We start from the raw sequence: 26,404 nt of genomic DNA, 5'->3' as shown, positions 1-26,404 counted from the left end.
TGACATTTTATTTTGTTCTGTAAATTGCTTAGACAATGAAATGTTGTGTCAACCATAACCCAAAAATCCTTTTCAGAGGTTCTTCCTGTAGGACAGTGTCTCTCATTTTGTATTTATAATTAATGTTACTGCTCCATGTGCACAGTACTTTACAGTTTTCTACACCAGACTGTATTTTCAAAGTGTCTGTACTATTCTGAAGCTTGCTCAGGTCTTTTTTAAATTCTTTTTGCTGCCTCCTCAGTATCTACCATTCCTCCAATTTTAGTGCCATCTTTGAATATTTAGGAAGTCACTGCGCACTGGAGAGATTCAGAATGACTGGAAAATGGCAAATATCATCCCATTATATAAAAAGGGTAACAGGGCAGATCCAAGCAACTATAGGCCAGTAAGCTTAACAAGCATCACAGGAAAATTAATAGAAGGAATTATTAAGGATAAGACTGACCAACATCTGGCAAGGACAGGAGTTATTCTGAACAGTCAGCATGGGTTCAGAAGAGGGAGCTCTTGTTTTACTAACATGCTGGAATTTTATGAGGAGGCAACAAAAGGATACGATCAAAGTGGAGCTTATGATATTGTTTATCTGGACATTCAGAAATCATTTGATAAGGTGCCACATGAGAAGTTGGGCATCAAGTTAAAAGAAGTGGAAGTTCAGGGTGATGTTTTTAGATGCGTGCAGAATTGGCTCAGACACAGGAAGCAAAGGGTGATGGTGCAAGGAACCTCATCAGAACTGGCCGATGTTAAGAGTGGTGTTCCACAGGGGTCAGTGCTAGGGCCGCTGCTGGTTAAGCTGGTTAAGTTTGCAGATGATACCAAGATAGGTGGATTAGCAGATAATATGGAATCCGTTATATCATTACAGAAGGACTTGGATAGCATACAGGCTTGGGCAGATTTGTGGCAGATGAAATTTAATGTCAGTAAATGTAAAGTATTACACATAGGAAGTAAAAATGTTAGGTTTGAATACACAATTGAAAAATCAAGAGTACACCTTATGAGAAGGATTTAGCAGTCATAGTGGACTCTAAGCTATCAACTTCCCAACAGTGTTCAGAAGCCATTAAGAAGGCTAACAGAATATTAGGATATATAGCACAATGTGTGGATTACAAGTCCCAGGAGGTTCTGCTCAAGCTTTATAACACACTGGTGAGGCCTCATCTTGAGTACTGTGTGCAGTTTTGGTCTTCAGGCTGCAAAAAGGACATAGCAGCACTAGAAAAGGTCCAGAGAAGAGCGACTAGGCTGATTCCAGGACTACAGGGGTTGAATTATGAGGAAAGATTAAAAGAGCTGAGCCTTTACAGTTTAAGCAAAAGAAGATTAAAAGGTGACATGATTGAATGTGTTTAAAATTATGAAAGGAATTAGTACAGTGGATCGAGACTTGTATTTTAAAATGAGTTCATCAAGAACACGGGGACACAGTCTGAAACTTGTTAAGGGTAAAAACATTAGAAAGTTTTTCTTTACACAAAGAATGATAGACACTTGGAATAAGCTACCAAGTAGTGTGGTAGACAGTAAGACGTTAGGGACTTTCAAAACTCGACTTGATGTTTTCTTGGAGGAAACAAGTGGATCGGACTGGCGAGCTTTGTTGGGCTGAATGGCCTGTTCTCGTCTAGAGTGTTCTAATGTTCTAATATCACAAGTTCACTAAATATATATCAGAAAAAGTGATGGTCTAAGGACAAACCTCTAGGGAATTCAACTGAGGAACTCAAAGCCTGGTAACTGTGTGTGGATTTTTCTTGTTCTCCCCATATCTGTCAATACATCCAAAAGTCTTTCCATAGAGCTCTAGTTATGTCCCACATTGCAAAGATGTGAGCAACTGGTGACTATACAAGTGATAATGAAATTGGGATGGGCAGTACATCACCATCCCCACATATCTAGTTTCTTTGCTATTAAATAAAATGGAGACATGAAATTTAATACATTCATGTTTACCACTGTGAAATGTTGCATGTTGGTTACATATGCAAGTAAGAATTTCACTATACTGTGTACATGTGACAATATGACCACTGGTACTACTACTACTGTAACTCTAAACTGGGTCAGCATGACTGAGTGTGTGTGAGTGAGTTTGACCTGTAATAGACTAGGCCCCTATCCATGGTTGATTCTCATCTTGCAGCTGAGAACATAAAACTGGATTAAACAGATTGTGATGCCAACCAGTTTAATGGCATGTAATGCTATATGGATATAATGAAATTATCCTTGCTAAACTTTATATTGTTTTGTGTAAAATATTCATCCAAATACTGTAAATCAAAGCAGTAAATAGCAATGTCATGAGTATGAATCTGGACCAGCTGTTTTCTTTGTGGAGTTCGCATATTCTCCTAATATCTAAAGGAAGGGGTTCTCTGGACACTTTGGTTCTCTGACCATATCTTCAGGATATGTGTGTTAAATTAAAAATCTGCAAAAACACATTCCTGGGTGCCCTGCGATGGAGTGGTGTCCTGTGTAAAGATGATTCCTACCTTGTGCCTGCTCCTGCTACAATTGGCTATGGCCCCCAGCTACCTTCAATTGGATTATGAGAAGGTATGTACAATATGCATAAAAGTAAATTATCATAGGTCTTAAAAACTGATATTTAAACTTTGGTCAAAAAGTAGTAAAGAGGTTTTAATAAAACATATAAAATGATAACTGCTGTCCATCCTTTTATTAATGGCTACCTTTTGAGTAGTTGGTTGGTAGAGTGGTGGCTCTGAGGCTTGGGATCTGTGCTGGCAATCTGAAGGCTGCCAGTTTGAATCCCATAAAATGCCAATAGGGACTCTGCTTTGTTGGGCCCTTGAGCAAAGCCCTGAACCTGCAATTGCTCAGCGCTTTGAGTAGTGAGAAAAGCGCTACATAAATGCAAAGAATTATTAGTTGGTTGGCTCTCTGGTGCATGTAAAGAGTCTAAGATTAGAAAAGATACAGATTAGGTAACATACAGATCTCATCCCACTCTCCCCAGTCGCATTTCACTGACAGTCTATCAATCTTTTTTTAACACAGTGGGCACCATCACAAAAGACTTTACAACACAAGCACTATTACTAGATGTACTAGCACAATGCTTCAGAAGTACTCAATACTTGAAGTAAGCACAAGTGGACAGAACTGTCCATCAAAGACGAAAGGATATGACAAAATGGGAGCACTCGACCATCACAGGTCAATAAGAATGTCAGTTTCAGTATGAAAAGGGAGAAGAGGTGTAATTGTACCTCTGACCTAAATAAGAGCCTCGATGGAGTTTCATGGTCAGATGTGACACTTTGCAGAATACTCATTCTTCTGTTGTTGGGAAAAATAAATGACAACTGCATTTTTGATTTATCCACAATTTGACCCACTTTGCCCAAGATTGTCCCGTGTGACCAGTAGGGTGCAAGTCTCCTTATTGTGAAATTCTGTTGTTAATTTGTAGTGATATTGCTGTAGTGTGCCATTTTGTTACCACACTCTTAAAAATAAAGGTGCCAGGGTTGTTCTCCAAAGTGATGCCAAATGGAACCATTTATGGTTCTCAAAGGACCCATTCACATGAAGGTCCCAGAAAGAACCTTAATTTACTTAGATCTACAACAGGCTTCATACAGCAAATAACCATAAACAGAAGGTAACAGATTTGTGAAATACCAATGGGTCATGATTTAAAAATCTTGCTGCATTCAATAACACAAGACAAGTCCAGGTTTTATTTAACTGTTAGGGTACTGCTAGGTGGAGTACCATATACCATCCATCCATTTTCTAACCCGCTGAATCCGAACACAGGGTCACGGGGGTCTGCTGGAGCCAATCTCAGCCAACACAGGGCACAAGGCAGGAACCAATCTTGGGCAGGGTGCCAACCCACCGCAGGACACACACAAACACACCCACACATCAAGCACACACTAGGGCCAATTTAGAATCGCCAATCCACCTAACCTGCATGTCTTAGGACTGTGGGAGGAAACCGGAGCGCCCGGAGGAAACCCACGCAGACACGGGGAGAAAACCAAACTCCACGCAGGGAGTCTCCTAACTGTGAGGCAGCAGCGCTACCACTGCGCCACCGTGCCACCTGTACCATATACCTTTACATTTTTTTTAAAACATTAGGAAGTTTTTTAAATCACAAAGAGCCAAGCTCATATGCAAAAAAACCTTGCCAGAATTAAATGGTTCTTTGACAAGCAGTAGTTCTACTGCCTGACCAGTAAAGAATAATAAAGTGCCATTAAATAACCATTATTTTTAAGTGTGCAATTGCTGGTTAATTTTGCATAGGGCAAGACTGTGAAAGGATCAGTAGAAAACACATTTTTGAAACTGTAAATCCATACATTTTTAAACCAACCTTTTCCATAAAGGATTTTTGAAGGAGTCTATTCCAAAATGTTTGTGCAGACGAGAACAACCAACTCTGGATGGGATGCCACCCCACTCATATGTACAAATCATATGCGTACCCACAATTGCTTTGGGCCAAAATAACATTGATTAATGAAGAAGCACGGCTTTAGGACGGGGTAAACAACACTTTAAATGCAAAAGACAGATCTCGACCAGTGCCATATGTCACCTATTACTTGAAACAATCATTGTGTTACTGCGCTTTTTTTAAATGGGTCCTTTCTCTCCACTTGTGGGCTTGTTAATAATACAAGTGTCTCGTTAGTCTGTGGCTAAGTGCCATTGACGGGTACCAATTAAATCACTGAAGGAGAAAAACTACATTTATTTACATAATCAGCACAAAAGCAAAACTTAAATACAAGCTGTACCTAAAAAAATATCCAAAGTAGCATAATGGCTTGTGCCCCGCTGGGCGGTTTGCTAAGGCCAGTGGGCGGTGAGGGGCGAGTTGGTCTCGGGGTCGTGGCTCTAGCAAGGTGGGACAGCAGACAAGGTTACGATCTTAAAGAGGTGGTCTGCGGGAGGAATGAGGAGTCAAATTTCAGCCTTCGAGAGCTGGTTGAGTCACTGAAGGGCTCACTAAGAGCTGCCTTTGTTTCATTTAGAAGTGCAGGCAGCCAGGAACGAAAGAGGGAGAGCGAGAGAGGGACAGAGAGAGAGCGAGTTAGAGAGAAAGAGAGAGAGAGAGAGAGTGCGGTGGGGCTGAGAGTGTCGCCACTAACGCATATGCAGCAGTAAACTTTCCCTCTTAAAGCTTTCACTAGGAGTGAGTTAAGATGGCTTTGGGGTAAGTGTTCATAACTTTTTTTTTCCTTACTCTTTTTTTTTTTTTACATTTTATTTACTCATGTTCATTCTCCCTCTCCCGTAGGGACTGCCGGGGGCCTCTTGCTTTGCTGTTAATATTGTGGTCCTGCCACCTCTCCGAAGCGGCTCAGGTTCTGGAAGGTAGGCTCGCGCTTTTCATTCTCTCTGTCCTGTCGGTTGTGGGCATTTGGACCAGTTATTTATATTTGTCATTGCTCCAAACCTAGAAAAGCAGAGTGGTAGCAAGGATGCACAACAATTCAATGGGCGCGAGCTCCTTTTCAGTAATGTACTGTCCGAACCTAACGTTAAGTCAGTTGCAGAACTCCAGGAGGTTCATTTAAACACTAAAAATGAACGAAATTGATGGATGACATTCCAGTGACCAATCTCTCGGGCTCCGCTGAGCGCAGTTCACGCATGGCTTCTCCCAAAAGTTAAGAGGAGGAGTGGGCGTATGAATGGAAAGTGTTTGAAAGAGTTAACTTTCAAGCTCGCGCAATTCAAGCATCCGTCAGAGAATCGATGTGCGCTGGGTGAGACTTGGAACGACCAGTCCAAACTGTCATCGAGGCCAGTCTTCGCCTGTCTGTGGCGCAGAGCAACCGAGCCGTAAGCTGAAGTCGTGGAAATGTTTAATGCATGCTCAGGAAGCCTTATTCATCATCATTATTGTTACTTATTTGGCTGCGGTATTAGTAAGCTGATGTACAACATTTGAGTACAGTTTGTTACATTTCGTTTATTTTTACAGTTGGGGCCAAGGCAGGTAAAGTGACTGCCTTGTGTTATTCATTAAGTTTTATTCATTAATTTGGGACAGTCCTTAAGATAAAAATCAATGCTTCAAAAAGTGAAAAGACAAGTAATGGAAAAATAATATTAATTCAGAACATCTATCATAAGTCACTGTATACCGTATTATCTATCCTGACTTCCATTAAAATATTTGAAACCTAACTTTTTTAATGATTACAAAACTCATAGAACTAGTACATTGTAACAAGCTCTTCTGCAGGTCTGCCAATTGTAAACATGAGTAATTAAGAGTTGGGTTTTGACACTGAAGACACTTTACTGAAGCAAAGCAAATCTAGACTGAAAAAATGATTAGTGTTACTATCTTTTTATGCATCTGTCTGTCTTACCTGTCTAGCTGTCTTATGTGACTCCTCTATCATATACTTTATACTTTGTCTGTCTTACATACTGTATTTCCTTATCTATCTATCTATCTATCTATCTATCTATCTATCTATCTATCTATCTATCTATCTATCTATCTATCTATCATGGCCACCAGGGGGTGCTCCAGCTCCCCTAACACCCAACACAGAACAGGTTTAGGCACAAGTCTCAACAAACAAGAGGATTTTTTTTGTGTGAAACACTTCCCATAAGTGTTTCCCACAGCACCAATATACAGTTACAGTAAGTACAGTAGCACTCTCTGCTGCTCTGTCATCTGTCCATTATCTTCTCTTTTCCTCTCTCTGTCTCCTCCACTCATCCAGCAAGCTTTGTCCAACTCCTCCCGACTCTGGCCCCCCAAACTGAGGGTGGCAGCTCCTTTTTTGTGAAACCCGATAGTACTGTAATCGTGGCCTGGTAGCACTTCTGGGTTAGGCTGGAGCCCGACAAGGTAGGGCTTTGTTAGTCCCCACAGCACTCCTTGGTGGCATCCACATGACCCAACAGGGCTGAGCTAAAGAACTTCAGTTACCATGAGGCCCTGGCGGAATCCGTGGCACTGTCACAACCTAGAGCAACTGCCATGTAGCGATGCCATGTGTATGCTATCTCCCCAGTTCCTTCCATTCTGAGTGCGTCCTGGCTGGGTAAGGGTCCTGGCTGGCCCTCACACAATCTAACTTTCATACATATTGTAGCTCTCTTCATATCACTTAGCGCTTCACCAGTTATTCATAGAAACCTGATTTTTAGAATACCATGTAAACCCTTAATCAGATTATGTGGCCATGTAAACTCATAACCAGAATGCTGTTAAGGAATTTTTAGTCTGCTCTTGTCTGTTGCAGTCTGACAGCCTGCACATGTATTTGCTTTGCACACACTTTTCGCAGCCACGGGTAGAAGCGTCCACAAAATACATTTTCAGAAGCAAATCTTTGCGAGAAAGATCTGTTGTGGCTTTGGGTCTGCCAGACTTGTTCCTGTCAGAGTTTCATCTAGTTTCCAAATTCCTTTTGATATTGTAAGAAACTGTACATGGTGACACATTGGGTTTGTTTGCAATTTATTTTAAAGGAAAGACCTACATCTTTTACAGGCTATAATGGTCTGTTTGCCTTTGTTAATTGCCATTTTCTTGCTAATATCATAGCAATATGTAGTACAATATTGTCCAAATAATGCTTCAGCGGGTGAAGCAACACAGTTTATATGAGCACTGCTTTTATATAGACAGAGGGTTTTTAAGTAATCAGAAAAATTTGGGGCACTTGAAACAATTGTTTGCATCCATATTCAAGGCTTAATTAACTTCCATTGCTGCAGAAAGGCTTGAAGTTATTAAACTGTTTTTTTAAATAGGACTTTTTGTTAACTAAACTGTTTTCTTTTTAAAACTAGACAGTTTGCCATTTTGATGACTCACTGGACTTAAACTGCTCTATATATCTGTCTATCTGTCAGTATGTGTTGTAATGTTCCTTCATGCAGTCCTGAGCAAAGCATATGCTTGCTTACTAACTGAGCAGAACCTTTATTGCTGACAATTCACTTACTAAACACGTTTATTTTATTGCAGTATGATTTTAACCACATGGAGAAAAATATGTTTGGTTTTTAATATCTTTAGACCAGTAAAAACACATTTTCTTTGGATGTATTGCTGCATTGTGAAAACAAGTAAAAAGAGGCTACCTTTACCCATAAATGTGCAAATAATTATGAGTTAATGTAACCCTTGCCCAGCTTTGAGTGCTGCTCAAGAATATAATGAAAACATTGGAAGAATACTGCATAATGTTCACATTTTCTGCTGAGAAACACATATTTAAAGGGATAATTGTAAAACTTGTGTGTTCTTGTACTTTGGCTACATGACATGCTACACTAATACTACTTGTACAGTCGTAATAGCTGCACTGTCTTAATAGTTGTAAGCTTGCAAAATATGTGACACATAAGTTGAAAATTCTTTTAAAGAAATGTTTAATCGTTCCAGTATGTGATTGTTGTTAGCATCAGGTAATACAACTGTGGTTGGCTGCACTATTCACTGTGTATTGTGGCTCAGAGTCATACAAGTACTAAGTAGTCTCTTGAGGCACATTAAACCATAGATATTGGAGACTGGCTAGCCCAGGAAGGGAGCTTCCATCACGTGAGTAGCTGTGTGGTAGAATACTGTGCAGGTGGAAAATGACTCTAGGCAACCTGACCTCACCTATGACACACACTGTCCTAGCAATGCACTGTATGAGACCTACCCAAATTACACATTAGTCATCCGCCACAAGGGAGAAGACGAACTCATCAATGAAGATGAATCAATGACAATCACTGGAATTCCTGGCTGCTCTAGCTTAGATGGTTGGAATTTAAGTGTTTACATCAGACTTGCTGTGTAACCCCAAGAAGGTCCCTTAAATTGCTTGAGGTCCATTGGTAAGTCTAGTAAAGACTTGTATTATGGCCTGAATTTGTGAAAAGCCTATAGGTCGTGTTCACTATACAAAGATACAATACAAAATAAAGGTAAATGATAAATGGCCTGTATTTGATATAGCGCCTACTAGAGTTCAAGAAGGTTGGTTATTATTTCTTTGTGGAAGGTAGCTTGCTGGTTCTTTAATGGAAGTTAACAAATAGTTAATTTATTATGTATCTCTCTGCCCACCAAATCCTCCCTGATGATCTTGAGGGCCTTCCTGCAGTTATCATTGCCAGCATTGTTTCAGACCATGTGTGGTATAATACTTTTAATTGACAACTGGCCATTACAAAGACCAGTAACTTTGTCCCTTTAAACCACAAAGTAGGTTTTGTAATACACTGTGAATGTTATTATTGGTCATCACTTCTGTAAGAGTTAGATGGTGGATACTGACTGAAAGGTTTATAGGTTAATTATCAACAGTTTATTCACTGGTAAGAATGTTCATGGAAATTAATATAAACTGTGTCAATAGACATGATGTTTGTATACCAGCAAACCATTAATTTAACACTCAAGTGTAACTAAATGTCATGTCATGCCATAAAAATAAAATAAATGAGATTCACTGCCTTCTGTTTTCCCAGAAACATGCTTTTCGTAGATATCTAGCATTTCCAAAAATGGTCAGGGTCAGGATTGGATTAGGGGTAGTCTATAAAATTATTCTATGTTATTATTTACTGAAACATTACTAAAATCACAGTGCTATAATTTATACGTATATTCAGTTTGTGTTTTATATAACATCAGTTCTAAGTACAGTTTTTCATTTTCATTTTACAATTGGTACCTTGCCAGATAAAGCAAATTTCTATGGTTTATGCAGTAGGTGTGAGAGAAGGATTGAGTTGGCAACATTATTTTTAAAACCTAGTGTAAATAGCGTTCTAAATCGATACACCCATATATTTTTTTTTTAATTTACACTGAAATATGATGTAACATAACATTTTTCAAACCAGAATCCAATTCAGGGTCAGAGAAATGTAACTTCAGTTATCCCACATGATTTTCTTAGACATTTGTTTTTCCAGAAACGGTTGAGGTTAGGAGTAGGTTAGTGTTACCTTTCATTCTGTAATCAAAGTTAGAGTGCCATTATTTTATCATTTGCAAATGGTTGCTTGCTGTTAGTTTGTATGAGTATTCTTATTGGTCATTAGTACACTGAAAGTCAATGCCCTAAACCTACTAGACCCTTTCCAGTGGGGCTGATAAATACTGATAATGTTTGCTTAAAGGCATGACAGCAATTGGTCAAACTTACAAACTTTTGATAAGACTATAGAATGAATTGAATGAACGTTCTTAGTGCTTTTAAAGGTTGCTGTTAGTATTTTTGAGTTATTGCCTTTTATGGCGAGCCTGACACATGGAACCATAGTTGCAGCCATTACCATACTGTAATCTAAAGTGTTGAATACCAAGCTTACAACATCTGGTCAGCTCCATGAATATTTGACCTTAGCTTTTATTTTCTCACAGAGGTTATATGCATTTTAATTAAGTGTAGCATAGACTAGTGGCCAAGGCATAAACTTTTTCACAGAGTTTAGTTACCAATTTACTCCTCATTTCTAACTCTTGACGTGACTCTAAAGCAGGTAGTTTATCTGCCTAAACTCCACATACAAAGAAATTGTTGGATACTAGTAAAGTATTTTAGAATTATATTCAAAATACAATAGATGGTATATAAAACAGTAGTTTGGAATAATTGGTAAAAAAAAATATTTATAGTTGTGCTTCAAATAAAGAATGACTACCCACTCACACGTTCAGTTCTGTATAACAATGTACATAATGGCATTCTTTTTGCCTTTTGACATGCAACTATACAGGTAACAAGGTGACACAGCAAGTAACTTTTCTAGATTTGTGTATTTGGCCCCAATTAAGTTTCAGTCTGGCTTTCATGTTCTAAATGAGTTAGCATGGCTTTCCTAAAGTTTCTTCCTACACTCCAATAACATGCTCCCAAGGTTGCTATTGGACAGCAAATTATCCAGAGCCAATGAGGGTGTATGAATATGTGCAGTGTGTCCAGTTTTGGTTTCCTTCCTTGTGCCTGCTTCTGATGTAATAGAACATACTCCACGTTGTTATAATCTTTCTTGGTTATTGAGATTATGTTTTAATTTTTTTGTGTTTTTTATTAGAACTATGTTTCATTTTGTTAATTTATAATGTTATGATGCTGACATTTTTGTCATAAGTTTAATGGTTTGCTTCTTATAAATTTGCTGCTATTGCATATGCTGTCAATGGCAAAGATATTCATTGCCAGGCACATAGACACAATGTGTAATGTAAAGTGTGAAATACAGGTGGCGCATCAGGGATCCTTGACCATTCAATTAACCATTCAGACCACTTGATTGATTTTTCCTGCAATTTTAGATTGTAGCCTTCATTTACATAATCTTAGAGAGTTGGAGGCATGCTCCCATGTGTCATGTTGTGTGACGTGCCCAGCGACACTTGCCAGCTAGTCTACAACTTGCTTTTTTTGTCTTTAGTCATAGGGGCAGGCTCTCTGTGCATGAGAGCTGACAACCAATTATGCTGTTATGGAAGTACAATGCATATAATGCAGTAAAGAGAAATAAGGAACATGATTGTTTTTGACCTCACAAACAGAACAGAACTTCGTATGTCTGATTTCTCTTGTTTTATGTAACAGGACAGAATGTATAAAAGAAAAAATATCTCAGCTGACCTCTCTATACCTTAACCCTTTGTACAGGACTGGCACTGTAATGAAACATGCTATTGGCTACCAGAAAGCTCGACCATGCCTGAAGGTCAGCACAGAATGTGGCATTTCCATGGAATTTCAGTTATGTAAATTTAAATTGTTCTCAGAGAAGTTCAGCAACTGCAATCAGAAAGTGTGACATACCAACAACTAGAAATCATGTAATGTGACATCAGCTTTAGTCTAGGCATATACATTTGCTGTTGTTGGATATCTGCGTATCCGTCAGTGGATAAACAAAAGTCTTTCTCATGTTTTTTTAGTAGCTTATCTTTTCAGACAAGTAGAGAGGTTCTTTTTGGTATCGTGACTTTGTGTTCATTCTCTAGAAAGTTCTTTTGGCCCTTTATCATGATATTCTGCTATTTCTGTTTTTCCAGTATTGATCTTTGCCTGTCTGACTACAGTTTAGCTATGCTTACAGTATATTCCTGTCACATTTGAATGAGTGCATATAACAGTAGCTGCTTGTATATTGTTCTGCACAGCTAACATTAGAACATGGAGGATGTGGCACGGGTGTGGCAGTGATATTGTCATGTTGCAGCTATTTAACACTAGAATTACCAGAGCCTACGAAAAAACACGTAAATCCGCCGCACCTTAAATCGCTTCTTAAAATCGTTCACAGCTCTCCACCAGCGTCTTTTGTCATCTAAATGTGCTGATAAAAATCAGGCTATTCCATCCCCCCACTGACTTAGAACGTGCACAAACTTCTCCCAGCTCATGCCTTGATTGATTTTCTGGGAGTGAAGTGGAGTTTTAGAGTGAAATAATAGATCGTTGTTTGGAACACAAGCATTTCATGTCTGTTCCGTTTCTACAGTAATCTGTGTAAGCACATTGTTAAAACAGAAACGTTTTTTATATTCTACTAGTAGATGACAAAATGTAGGCATAAACTATATAATGTATGAAGCCTGCAGTATCCAAGAAATACTTTCACAAAAGGTACAAATCTAACACAAAAATAGCGCTTTTATTCAAAAATATAACTGCAGAAACAAAAAGCCGCCTTAACATGCGACATTGACAGCCATTTATTATGACTGCCTGTGTGGCGCAATAGAATCAACTGCCGACTGGGAATCCAAAAGTCGCGAGTTTGATCCTGCACCTCTCTGTTTTGAGAAGTAAACTGCTCTTAGTCTTACTATTTTAGAATAAAAACATACATTTGATTTCAGTCTGTAACAGCCGGTGTAATTTATGATACTTGTAAAGGTTAGCTTTGTTTTTATTTTTTTGTCAGTTTTATTATCTCAGCCGCGTTCACGCGCCCAAACACAATCCCACCTCCGCATCTGACACTGCTGTTTTCACATAGACGTGCTGTAACAGAGGTAAACTCAGCTCCCTTCTACATCGGAGCAAGAATGCACATACCATTGCCTGCCTACTAAAGTGTCAGCAGGCACTTTTCGTGGCATTACACACATTTTTGAGCATGCCCTCTGCACACTACTTGTGACTTTAGGCTTTAGGAAGTAAGTAAATAAATAAAGGTAAATTGTGTCATAAAATGATTTCTTCAAAACGTCGAATGTTATTTATTTGGCACGGACATGCTCAAAAAATAGTCTGCATGCACTTTTTGTGGCATCACACATGTATTTTTTGAGTATGTCCGTGCCAAATAAATAACATTCGACGTTTTTGATCCTGGTTTTTGTCTCCCAATCTTATTTTGACACCGGATATAAAAAGAATTTTCATGCTCAGACTCCTGCCTGTTATTTGACAACTTTTTAATGGGCTCCATCAATAGTCATTTCCCATCTCTGGCCATAACACAGCTGAGCATGTGCTGAAAAATGTTGATAAACTATGGGAAAACTGAGGACCAAGTTAATTATAGGGACTTTTTTTTCTTTCAACAACAGAATGAGTTGATACATTTCCTGTTTTATACTGCTGTTCAACAATTTAAAATCCCAAGCCCAGGTAGCACGATGAAGTGGTTGTCTCACTGTACTTGGATTTGGTTTATTTCCAAATACTAAATACATTGCAGTCAGACCGAATGCCAACTTTAAAAATGATCTGTTAGGTACGTTTGCACCCTAGTATGGATTTTCTGTCCATTTAGGTCACATTTCTTGCTTGTGCTTCATACATTTCTCAATGATAGTGCCAGATAATCAAGATAGATATTTGCTGCTTTGCACCCAGTCTAGCTAAGGTAGGCTTTGGGCACACTCAGAGTCCTGATTTAGATTAAGTGGGTTTGTGGTGGTTTAGTATAATAATGGACATGGAAACCAGGATTCCTAATGTGACAGGTGCTAACGCAGCAAACGAAACACCAGAGGATCTTCTATTTAATATGGGTTATCTTTCAGAATATTGCTAACAGCCCAGCAAGAAGTGATTTTTCTCCTTTTCCCAAAAATATCTGAACAGTCCTTAAATTTCTGGAAACTTTTTATCTACTTATTCCATAAACAATTTGGAAAACAATATCTTTCTCTACAAGTAAAAGTGAGATGCAATGAGCTAGGCCAGCATGGGACATTAGCCTTTGAAAGTGTATGAGCAAACAATAGGGCATGCAGGTAATCGACCTGTGTGAAACCACATAAAGGCACAATTGATGTGATACATTCCAGAGCTACCTCTAACACCTACTGTATATACTTAAGTCACCTGAATGTATATATTTTTCTGAGCTTGGATGGTAGGAGGTATAGTTTTGCAAAATGAACCCCCTTCTGTATTTTTTTACTTTTTTAGTCAGTTCCCTGTCAATGCAGGTATTTTTGTTGCAGCCACATGTGGAATTAGCTGCTACATATATATCTATTTTTAGCTGTAAATTTTGCACATGTTAATTTTAAGGAAACCTTTGTATGAGGAGCTTACATATTTATATGTTATTGATAAAGTAAAATAATATGTATAATGGAGTAATTGTAATTTTAGATTCAGAATATCATTTAAAAATAATAATTTAGCGTGGCAAAATTTTTTAGTGCTTAGTGCTCCTGCTTCATAGTTTCAGGAGAGTGAGGTCAAATTACGGCATATCTGCTAACTGTTTGAAATTTAATTCTTGCCTTGAGTCAGTGTGGGTTTTCCTTCCACATCCTAAACTTGTGCAGGTTTTGTCAATTGATGACTCTAAATTGACCTATTGTCTGTGGTACTTCACAAAACTGTTTTGGACTAAATAGAATTGAAAATTAATTAATTAATTTTTTACCCTTCCACACATTTCCCAAACATGCTAATTTATTTACAAGGTGTTGGTGTCATGAGCCTTTCCTAGCAGTACTGATGCAAGACATAAGCCAGCTCTGGATGGAACACCAGGCAGTCAAAGCACACTGAAATAAAAGAGCAAAATTGCATTTTTCTGAAGTTTTCAGGTATGAAGATGTCAGTAGCCTTCTAGCAGTTACAGGGACTATCAAGGTGGCACCTACTGTAGAGAGAGAAAATGTAGAGATGGAGAGGCAGAGAGAGACAAAAGTTTTGTTTATCTATACTAATAAAAGGCAAAGCCCTCACTCACTCACTCACTCACTCACTCACTCACTCATCACTAATTCTCCAACTTCCCGTGTAGGTAGAAGGCTGAAATTTGGCAGGCTTATTCCTTACAGCTTACTTACAAAAGTTAAGCAGGTTTCATTTCGAAATTCTACACGTAACGGTCATAACGGTCGACAACGTCTGCCATGTTGAACTTTGTTATTTATGGCCCTATCTTCACGAAATTTGGTAGGCGACTTCCCTGCCCTAACCAAAACCGTTGTACATGCTTATTTCGGTGGTATGACGCCACTGTCGGCCGCCATATTGAACTTTCCAACGTCACTAATTCTCCAACTTCCCTTGTAGGTAGAAGGCTGACCCCATTTTCACAAAATTTGGTAGGTGGCTTCCCTGTGCTAACCGAAACCGATGTACGTACTTATTTCGGTGGTATGACACCCCTGTTGGCCGCCATATTGAACTTTCCAACGTCACTAATTCTCCAACTTCCCGTGTAGGTAGAAGGCTGAAATTTGGCAGGCTCATTCCTTACAGCTTACTTACAAAAGTTAAGCAGGTTTCATTTCAAAATTCTATGCATAACGGTCATAACGGTCGACAACGTTCGCCATGTTGAACTTTCTTATTTATGGCCCCATCTTCACGAAATTTGGTAGGCGGCTTCCCTGTGCTAACCGAAACCGATGTACGTACTTATTTTGGTGGTATGACGCCACTGTCGGCCGCCATATTGAACTTTCCAACGTCACTAATTCTCCAACTTCCCGTGTAGGTAGAAGGCTAAAATTTGGCAGGCTCATTCCTTACAGCTTACTTACAAAAGTTAAGCAGGTTTCATTTCAAAATTCTACGCGTAACGGTCGACAACATCCGCCATGTTGAACTTTCTTATTTATGGCCCCATCTTCACGAAATTTGGTAGGCGGCTTCCCTGCGCTAACCGAAACCAATGTATGTACTTATTTCGGTGGTATAACGCCACTGTCGGCCGCCATATTGAACTTTCCAACGGTCTTTGTTACTTATGGGCCCATCTTCAAGAAATTTGGTACGCAGGTTCCCAATGCTAACTAAATCCTACTTACGTAGTTATATACGTCCATAGCCTGCAGCTCGGTCACTGTGTGAGGCAGCGTTGGGTCCCCCATCCCAACACCTCCCACGTTGTTGGCTGCCTGCCTATACAAGGCCATCCTTCGCTCAGGTCTCTACATTCCCTTCCTTGCTTCGCCACAGGATTTACGTCTTCCTGCTGATAACTACAGCCTTTTTATTTAATCCACGGCTTCTCCGCTGTTTTATTGTTCATTTATTACGATTATATTTATTATGTAGGAATTTTAGACTTACTTTGCATTGTTCAGGTACCCATTTCCTTTTCCCATTAACATGTCTATCGAGGTGGTCACCATCGATCAAAGAACTGTCACTTAACAAGTGGTTTCCATTCCCGGAGATAGCACCTACCTTTTCCATTCTCTTTGTTACATATTGCACGGCCATATCAGGCTCACTCTTGATATCCGGAGGAACATTGTGTCTTATGTATTGAATGACTGGGACAGGTTCAAGGTGTGGACTGATGACGGTACAGGAGATAATTATACTACACAGGAGCACTAGAAGAGTGAAATGCTTAAGCCCTTCACCTATGGTTCTGCATGTGAGTTGATGGCTGCCGCTGAATTGTTCGGTTGTTACTTTCAAGTGTACCGAAATGGCCAAATATTTTCCACCTTTTGACAACCGCCAATGCCTCTTAAACATCTTAGATTCACAGGTGACAATTTCAGTAGTGGACACTTTGATGTTTATGAATGTTTAAACTCTCAAAAGCTGGATGTTATGTTATCGATGAAACCGGTTGTGTGCTTACAATGCTTGACAGATGACGAATGTCACTTCAACACAAGTCCTGCAAATACTGTCGTAATTGAAACAAACCATGATACTCAAACCGATTATGACAGCATGAATCCAAGCTGTGGGATTTGAGACAAGATTACTGCTCACATGGCCAACTGTACATTGCATGCTCAAGAGTAAGCTCAGCGCACAGCTTGGTCATATAAAAATTTTAAGACAGTACTTCACCGCTGCGAAGTGCGGGTATTTTGTTAGTATTAAACAAAGCTGAATTAAAAAAAATCTTTTTCCTAGAGCAATTAAGAAGGTTAGCAAGCACATATATATTAACCATTGACATGTATTTTTCAAAAATAACTGAACACTGGGGAAATTCATAAAGACTGGAATCTACCAATGTTATCACATTATAAGAAATGGTAATTTTACTGATCCAAGTAACTAAAGGCCAGTGAGCTTCACGTGCATTATGGGTCAATTTATGAAGCAATTTCTACTGAAAACTTGAAGCAACACATGACAAGAACAGTAGTGTTAGAGAACAGTTTGCATGGGCAGTCTATCTATCTGTCTGTCTGTTTTTCTGTTCTTCTATCTATCTAACTATTGTATTTTATACCTGAGGATAAAATTAAGGGGAGGGGAGTGGAGGTTGGAAAGGGAAAGACCCACGATCTCTGATTTACACACAAACAAGTTCAACCAGATACACATTTAAATGGGACTCAGTGCAAAGTTCGAAGCTAATACTAAAAGAGCCAGAGAACTGGCAGAATAGTGACTTTACAATGAAAACGCCATTAACAGACACTTGGACATGAACCCAGCATATGCAGGTTTGAAAAGAAAAAAGTGCACGTAATAAATAAGACTTTATGACCAAATACCCTCCAAACCCCACCTCATTAACCCTCCCCTCCCTCATCCACCTACTCTTCCCTTCTTATTTGTTATAATGTATACTGCCTTAGATTCCAGTATGTCTAATCATTTTCCTTTGATGATGACTCCTGATAGGAGCTGAAAGCTTAGTAATAAAAAGCTATTTTAAGATATGGAATTAATTTTCTCCCTTTGTGGATTTCCTGCTACAAATATGCAAACTGTATCACAGACATTTGCTTCCATTCGTATACGAGGGGGTACCCAAAAATAACCGGAATTGAAAAAATTTTTTTTTAATAATTTTTACTTACTGAAACTTTAGTCTCCTTCAAAGTACTCTCCATGTGAATGAATGCACTTGTCTCAATGATCACCCATCACAAAGAACAGCAAATCTGTGTTACATTTTGTTTTCTCTTAGGGAAAACAACTGATGAAACTGTAGTGATGCTTGAAACTGCTTTTAATGAGGTAATGAAAAAATAGATCTACAAGTGTTTTTTGTGTTTCAAACGAGGGGAAATATGTGTTTTTTTAAAGTGTTTTTGTACCATGGAGGAAGTCAGAGAAAAATCGCTTCAGGCATTGGACAATGTTCCCCTTCAGCAATTCCAAAAATGTTCCCACCAGTGGGAAAACCATTGGGACAATTGCATTCATTCACATGGCGAGTAATTTGAAGGAGATTAAAGTTTCAGTAAGTAAAAATTATAAAAAAAATGTTTTTCAATTCCAGTTATTTTTGGGTACCCCTTATTTATATATATATATATATATATATATATATATATATATATATATATATATATAGTGGTCAAACATGGTAGTGACCAACATTTTTGGAACTCCAGCTGTTTTGACAGGCTACCACTTCATTCCATATTAAGGCTAATGTTTTTCATGCAGCTTGATTTCCCAATGTGGATGAAAGTTAAGGAGCTTGCAGAGTATAGCACATAAAGACACCCCTCCCCATGCTTGGGTGGTGGGAATAGTGCACTGGTGTGCTGTACTTCCCATTGTAAATTTGTTTTTTTAAACCCCTGCTTGTTTAAATTTTTATTGTCATCTGCTTTACGTCGTATGTTAGTCCAAGTATAGATCTCTGAACCATTTTCTGCATTTATTCATTACTGTCTGTGAAAAGTCACCAGTGCCCACAGACGTCTGAAATCCTTGTTGAAGTGAAGATCTAGATATAGAATTCATTTATACATGACTAAAGAATTTGCCAGTAGAAGTATTTTCTGTGCTAGTTGATTCATCTGTAAATTATTTTCTGAGCCAATGCTATTCAGTATAATTTTGCTGGAAGCTGTGTTCATTTCGATAAAAAAATTGACCACAAAATTGATTGTGAAAGGAACTATATAACATACAAATTGAATCTCTGCAAATTCAGGATAAAGTAATTAAGAAAATCCCTTCTTTTCTTTATGAATGGTTTATTCCAGGACTTGCACTTTCCATGCCACCTGATTTTATGAACCCTGTCTCTGGGGATTCTTATTTTAATTGGAAACTCCTGGGTGGATCACTGCCAGCTGGGATTGTGCAGTGTAAGCAAAGTATTTTCAAAATTAAATGCAAAAGCACCAGATCTTCTTTCAACAACAAAGAAGAAATATTGAAGAGGAGTGTATTTTTTATTTAGATGGCTCACTTTGCATTGTTAATGTGTTTGAAACAAGATCACAGAAATGTGAATTATTATGAATTAAGATAAACAACATTTTTTGAGATTTACATGCTATTTTACAAAGTGACCCTGATTTTCCATTATTGCACCTATCTTTGTCCAGAAATTTAAATATAAGATTTGCTTAACACAAAACTGTTTCTTTTTAGTCTGGATGGAAGGTACAGTGACAAATTTGGTTAATGGAAGCTAGGGATATTCAACTAAAATTATAAAAGAAGAGATGGAAAACTGAAAATTGGTTGGCATAGCAGATGGAAACCCCCATCTATTACTTCCTGTGGGTCATAGGACACGCATGTTGGTAGTAGTAAGTAATGTTGGTTTTAAGATATGGAAAGGTGTATCATTCCCATCCATACCTTGAGACAACATTATAAAGGCTGCATCTGCATCGGTGGATGAACTCAGATTGGGGTCATAGTTCTCCTTCTGGGTCAGTGACTTCCACACTGAGAGGAAATAGACAGAGGTGTAACTTTTTTCAGTTTTAGCCTCTTCCTAAAATGATTCTTTGCATGTGCTGTAGAACATTCCCATTCAAGAAAAGCCATTTTCACTTGACCGAACTGCCCTTCACAGCAAATATTTATGAATATTTTCTTTTGAAATGCAGCAAAGTATTAAGGTTATTCTGAGCTTTCCTTTTCCTTCTAATGAGACTATACAATGCTTAGGATCTTTTGTTAGAGATTTAAAAGTATTTTAGTTTTGTCCAAAATGTTTCCAGGGCAAGATCCAACCTGCGAATGTTACAATCAAGTTCCAGCCTCACTGGGCCACATGTTTTGGGCCTGCACCAAATTAACATCATTCTGGATCAAAATCTTTAAATGCCTTCCAGACAGCCTTGGTGTCACAATCCCTCCTAACCTATTAACAGCTGTGTTTGGTGTACTTCCAGATGGGCTTAAAGTGGACAAACTGTAGTTGCCTTTACTACACTATTGGCACGTTGACGTAGCTTGCTCAACTTGAAAAATCCTCACTCTCCTATTCTAAGTCAGTGGGTAACTGATGTTATGTACTATTTGAAATTGAAAAAAATCTAATTCTCACTTAGAGGATCTGTACACAACTTTTTCAAAATCTGGCAGGAACTAATCAATAACATTTTAGAATAAGCATTTTAATTGAGGAAGCAGATTATTGCCCCTCTTTTTTAACTCTATTTATTTTTATTCATTTATTAATTTATCTATTTACTGTACTTATTTTTGCTAGCTGGCCTAGCTCTCTTTCTCAAGGGTGGAGGTTGATTTGTTTTGAACCAAGTCTTATAAAACTTGACTTATTTGTATGGAATATTATTTGTTATTAAAATCAATAAAATCCCAAAAAATAAAATAAAAGTATTTTAGTTTTTCCTTTTAGATATGAAAATTGTAAGTTGTACAGCTTTTGCCATTTAATTACATTTGGGATAGGTGTTAAAGGAATACTCCTCCCAGAAATTGTATTTTTTTATTTGTACCGTAGCATGGCCAGGAACAGACTTTCTCAGGCAGGGTAAAGTTGTGTGCCAGCCAGGTCACCCCATTTAACTTCATCAGAAATATAGCCATATAGCCATATAGAAATACAGCGCTAAAATGAAAACAAAAAACCCAGCTATAAATGGCCTTGGTTGCGGTTAGCACTGTAGCTTGGAATTTGAATCTCTGTTCTCCTGTCTCGCCGGTCAGCATCTGACAACTGGTTCCCAGGTCATCTGGCCTTTAAATTGTCTTCTCAGAAGTGTGGGGGCAGAGCTAGGCATCCTCTCTTATCGACCCTTCTGTATTACTGAGACAATACTAGTGTTAGCATCAGCACGGCTTCTTATCCTGGGATGGAACTGGAACAGTGTGACAGTATATTCTTCATGTAGTTTGCAGTAATGGTTGAGAAAAAAATTTAAACTGATGTTTTCATGCAGAGCTTTTCGTAAAACAGAAGTCTATGTTGACCCAATGTTGGACAACAGAAAACAGTAGCAAAGTGTCCATTAAAAAAATAATCATATTACTCAAATTACATAATCCATACAAGTCATCCAGTCATATGCTCACAAGGTCCCAAACACATGTATTTTTAGTAAAATATTGTCAAATGAAGCAATTTTGGAAAAAGTTTTAATGAATAAAAATGGAACACACACAGGTTTTATATGTCCCCCATCATTACATTTATATTCATATCCACAATGGGAGTACCTTGGGATTATTTTTGTTGCAGGATGTTTCTTTAACTTGCCAATGAATAAGATTTTACTGCACTGGACTCATGACCAGTAAATGAGGTGGTTTCAGGTCTTCAATTCAAATACACGACTGAGTTCATGAAGGCGTTTTCCAAATGTGATTTATTTCAGTAACAATATATATGTTTTGGATGAGGTGTGTGATGACCGGATCACTTGACATGTGGATTATGTGACACGAGCAACATTAAATTTTTCATGGACATTTTGATGTTGTTTTCTTGTTGGTCACCATAGAATACTATTGGATCAGAAGTTATGTTATGTCTATTCTGCATGAAAACATGAAACTAATGAAACTAAAAATGTTTCTCTGTCATCACTACAAACTGCATGGGATAAATAATATAAACAAAAATATTTTTGGATAAAGTATTGTTTTAAACTTCACAGTAGAAGTGACATTCAGTGATCTGTAGCGATAGTAGGGAGCAGGTTGAGGAGACTCTGGAGAGGTGGAGATATGCTCTAGAGAGGAGAGGAATGAAGGTCAGTAGGAACAAGACAGAATACATGTGTGACGAGGATGGACAGGATTAGAAATGAGTACATTAGAGGGTCAGCTCAGGTTGGACGGTTGGGAGACAAAGTCAGAGAGGCAAGATTGCTTTGGTTTGGGCATGTGCAGTGGAGAGATGTTGGGTATATTGGGAGAAGGATGCTAAGGATAGAGCTGCCAGGCAAGAGGAAAAGAGGAAGGCCTAAGAGGAGGTTTATGGATGTGGTGAGAGAGGACATGCAGGTGATGGGGGTGACAGAACAAGATGCAGAGGACAGAAAGATATGGAAAAAAATGATCCGCTGTGGCAACCCCTAATGGGAGCAGCCAGAAGAAGAAGAAGAAGTAGTACAAGTTATATTCATATTGTTACTCACTTTCTCTATTGTTTTAACTAATGTTCTGTACATCTCTTTTCTTTTTATATGCCTTTTTGTTAATATTTTTTCATTTAATATGTCAATATTTCAAAAACATGTCTTTTAGTCCCCACCCAACTACTAAATGAATATATGACTCCAATGTTAGTCCAGGCTTAAAATCCATATTTACTTTTCATACACTGTGCTTAACAATTTGAGCTACTTGCCTTTCCTACTGTCTTTACTGTATTATATGATATAGAAAATTGATATAATACATTGTATTTTTGCTTTTTGTAATATAAATTTCTTTTTGAATTACTGGATGAAATATGATGTTTATTAAACTGATTGATTTATTAAAACATTTTCTTGAAATCTTGATAGTACTAAAAGACTCCAACTCTATTCATATTAGACAAGGAATTCCTTTACACTGCTCTGCATGGATTAAGTACATAAGGCATCATTCAAAATGACAGGCTTGCCAAGTAGTGCTTCCTCCAGGGGTCTCCACCTGGCATGGCACTCGAAATTCTCTCTCCACATCCACAAAATACAGTAAATTATTCTTTCATTAAGAATCATTTCACAGTGTGACTGAAGCACGCTCCTTGACCAATATTTCTTTACCGTATAAAAGTCAGAATAAGATTTAAGACACTTATGGTTCCATTCAGTGAAAGTTCTCAGTCTCTTTGTATTTTAACACCGCATGCTGTGTAAAGAACATTAATATCAATTATTGTTATAAATAAGCTGATTTAAAACAGTTGCACACTGGTAGTGTATCAGCTTTACAGTTTTGTTTCCTGGATTACTTCCCTCAATTTAATATTTTACTAGTGCTTCATCTTTAGTAGTCATAGCCAGTATTTTTGTCACTTTGTTTCCTTTACTCCATGTATTTCTTTTGTCAGATGTATACATTTTCTTGGTTTCTTTTGTACAGCTTTCTAATGTTATTAATACTTTATAGCTCAGTCCATTTGTGAATGCCAGTTTTAATTGTATCCATTCATTAATTAGAGGCTGTGTGTCATATTGAACTTGCTATTTAGTTACAACCCCCCTGGTTTCTACCTTACTTAATGACATTATGGATTCAGAGCTATGTTGTAGTCAAGTGTATTCAATGGTAACAACTGGGGCAGTAATCTTTTCATTATAACCTATCCATTAATCAGATGCTTAATTTATTTCCAAACTATCGACAGGATTGGTTTTGAATGGCAATTAATAAGTAAGCCTTCTGCAGGGATTATTACATCTCATTATTATAAATGAGTTCCACAATTAAAAATTAGAAAGAGAGGCATGTTAATGAGACAGAATACACTTCTTTGAAGTAAAGTTCTTGAGCAGGGGTCAGATTTACTAAATACTGAAGAAAAGTAAAGCACACTTGCAGGTTTTTCCAGAATCCTTAGTTGTAATCAGAAACATTTATATAACAATTCTAACTATACAAGGAGTTTGATGTGATACATCTATCGGTCTCTTGTTAAAAGACATACTGCAATGGAAACTTAATCCTAGTAATCCTAGATAGGTTTACTTCAGTTGACATAACAAAAATACTGGCAAATTGCTTTTTAGTATTTGTAGTTTATTTCTTTTAATGAAGCCCAAACAGGAGGAAGAAGTTAAAAAAAACCCAGAAGTATACCTAAAGTATGCCCTTTAAATCTCATCCAGTATTGGTATCATCCTGGGAAGCAGAACTTTATTAAATGGGTTTGAATGGATGCTTCTTTCCCTTAGTACTCCCTGGTATTCAGATTTGATAAAATGTCCAAATGTCAGATTCCCTTTTAAAGTCTTATGGAAAAAAAAGGGTAGTACTAGGTTGTTGTACCGTGTTAGCCATTATGAATGTAGAGAAAAGCCAAGCAAAATGACACCTTTTATTGGCTAACTAAAAAGATTACAATATGCAAGCTTTCGAGGCAACTCAGGCCCCTTCTTCAGGCAAGATGTAATCAAAAAAGTGGAAAGAATTCCTTTCTATGAAAATATGTAAGGGGTTAAAGTACTCCGCTCATGAGAGAGAGTTTTATTTGTGATACTGTATATTTTATTTTTGGCAGTTAAACGCTACATCCAGTGCAAAACAAAGGCTCTGCTAAAATAAGACATTTTGCTTACAGGCTAATTCCATCCCTGAGAAAATGGAAATCTTTGTCTGTTACAGTTACAGCACTCTTCCTACTTGGAGAACATCATTCTATTTTATTTCACCCAAAGTGCTTATCATTTTCTCTTTGGTGGTTTCTTTTTGCCCTGGTGTAAGAGGAGCTGTAACAGGACTATGACTTTTTATTCTCTATATCCCTAGTTGTGTATAATTTTATAGTTTTTCGTTTTTAAATGATGGCAGGTTGCTATACAAAGAAGATAACAGCAATATATATACTGTAGTCGGAAATTAAGGTTCATAATAATTACAATTTAAGGACTGACCACTATTTTTTCATTTTTACCCTGTGCCTTAAGAAATTCTTAAATCTGGTTAATAGTTAATAATTCTTACTGTGAAATGTTTAATAAAAACATTGAGTAATTATTTCTTTGATACTCTTCTGTAGCCTTAACTGCTGAAAGTACTGGAAAATTGTGCATGAGCTTTGGTTGGCATAGCCATATTGTAATTTTCTAGGCAGGACAATATGTAATAAGAGTGGGGTTAAAGCAGAGTTCAATAAACCGCTCCTCTGTGCAAAGTGGTTTTAGGGGATAGTTGATGCGTGCTTCCTTGTTTTTATTTAAAGGCCCAGTCTGCTTTGGAGTACAATTGTGTTTTGTTTTTTTTTTCTTCCTTAAAGTGCTTAATGCCATCAATTTCTGTTTGCTACCATTGTGTTTGAAATACAGTATTTTTTGGACACTTTCACAAAAACAAATTTAAAAATTACTTTGTGTGTTTTAAAAGTAACAGGGACTGAATAAAAGTGAAGTCTGTGGAAAGTGCATGTTTGTATTAATGTTAATCGTGAGGTGACACCGTTTAGGAAAGTAAAACCTGGCGTAACAGATACTACTTCAAGAAGGACATTGCAATGAATTTTTGCACACAAGTATATGTTGTATGTGGCACAACTGGTTCATAGTAACTAGATTGTCTAATTCAAAAACTGAACTCATTATAAGAAGATTACTTTATGGAAAATTTTACCATTTTGTGTAATCAATACTTGTTGCTTGTCATTTGTCACTCACAATAACATCTTTTTTGAGTTGAGTGCAGCGCCTCCTCACCACACATCTTGACCACCTTATTTTAAATGTTGTGCCTCTCATTCCTGGCATATACACTAAACTGCTGTTCATGCCAGCAAAAGTACTGGCATGGGTTCATGATAGTGTGGAGCCCTTCCTTGCGATGGTTCCTGATTCGTGAACAGTGCTGCCAAGATTGATGCCAGCTGGCCAATGGACAAGTCATTTAGATAATTGATGGACAGATCAATGGGTAATTAGTCTTTTTTTTAACCATATACTTTATACTCTGAATTCTTTTTTTGCAGTGGTGTGGGTGATGAGAGTACACATATAGTCTCCTGTATTTCAATAAAAGGGAGAGTAAAGTAAAATAAATTCTCTAAAACATTTTCCAGCATGCATCAGTATTATAGCTCCATTATGATTCCTGTCTTAATA

General features: G+C 37.7%; 1 protein-coding gene across 1 annotated transcript in view; it reads left to right on the top strand.

Annotated features, from left to right (window-relative positions):
- The first annotated feature begins 4,966 nt into the window (after positions 1–4,966).
- Positions 4,967–26,404, top strand: part of LOC120529589 (collagen alpha-1(XVIII) chain-like) — a 258,159-nt gene continuing 236,721 nt past the window's right edge. Inside the window, exons 1-2 of the mRNA XM_039753509.1 lie at positions 4,967–5,227; positions 5,312–5,388. Coding sequence (XP_039609443.1) covers positions 5,217–5,227; positions 5,312–5,388 — 88 coding nt within the window. The 5' untranslated portion in view covers positions 4,967–5,216. The remainder of the gene's footprint in view (positions 5,228–5,311; positions 5,389–26,404) is intronic.

Source organism: Polypterus senegalus, chromosome 5 (genome assembly GCF_016835505.1).
Source record: "Polypterus senegalus isolate Bchr_013 chromosome 5, ASM1683550v1, whole genome shotgun sequence".
Lineage (NCBI taxonomy): Eukaryota > Metazoa > Chordata > Cladistia > Polypteriformes > Polypteridae > Polypterus > Polypterus senegalus.
This window is presented reverse-complemented; position numbering and strand designations above follow the sequence as displayed.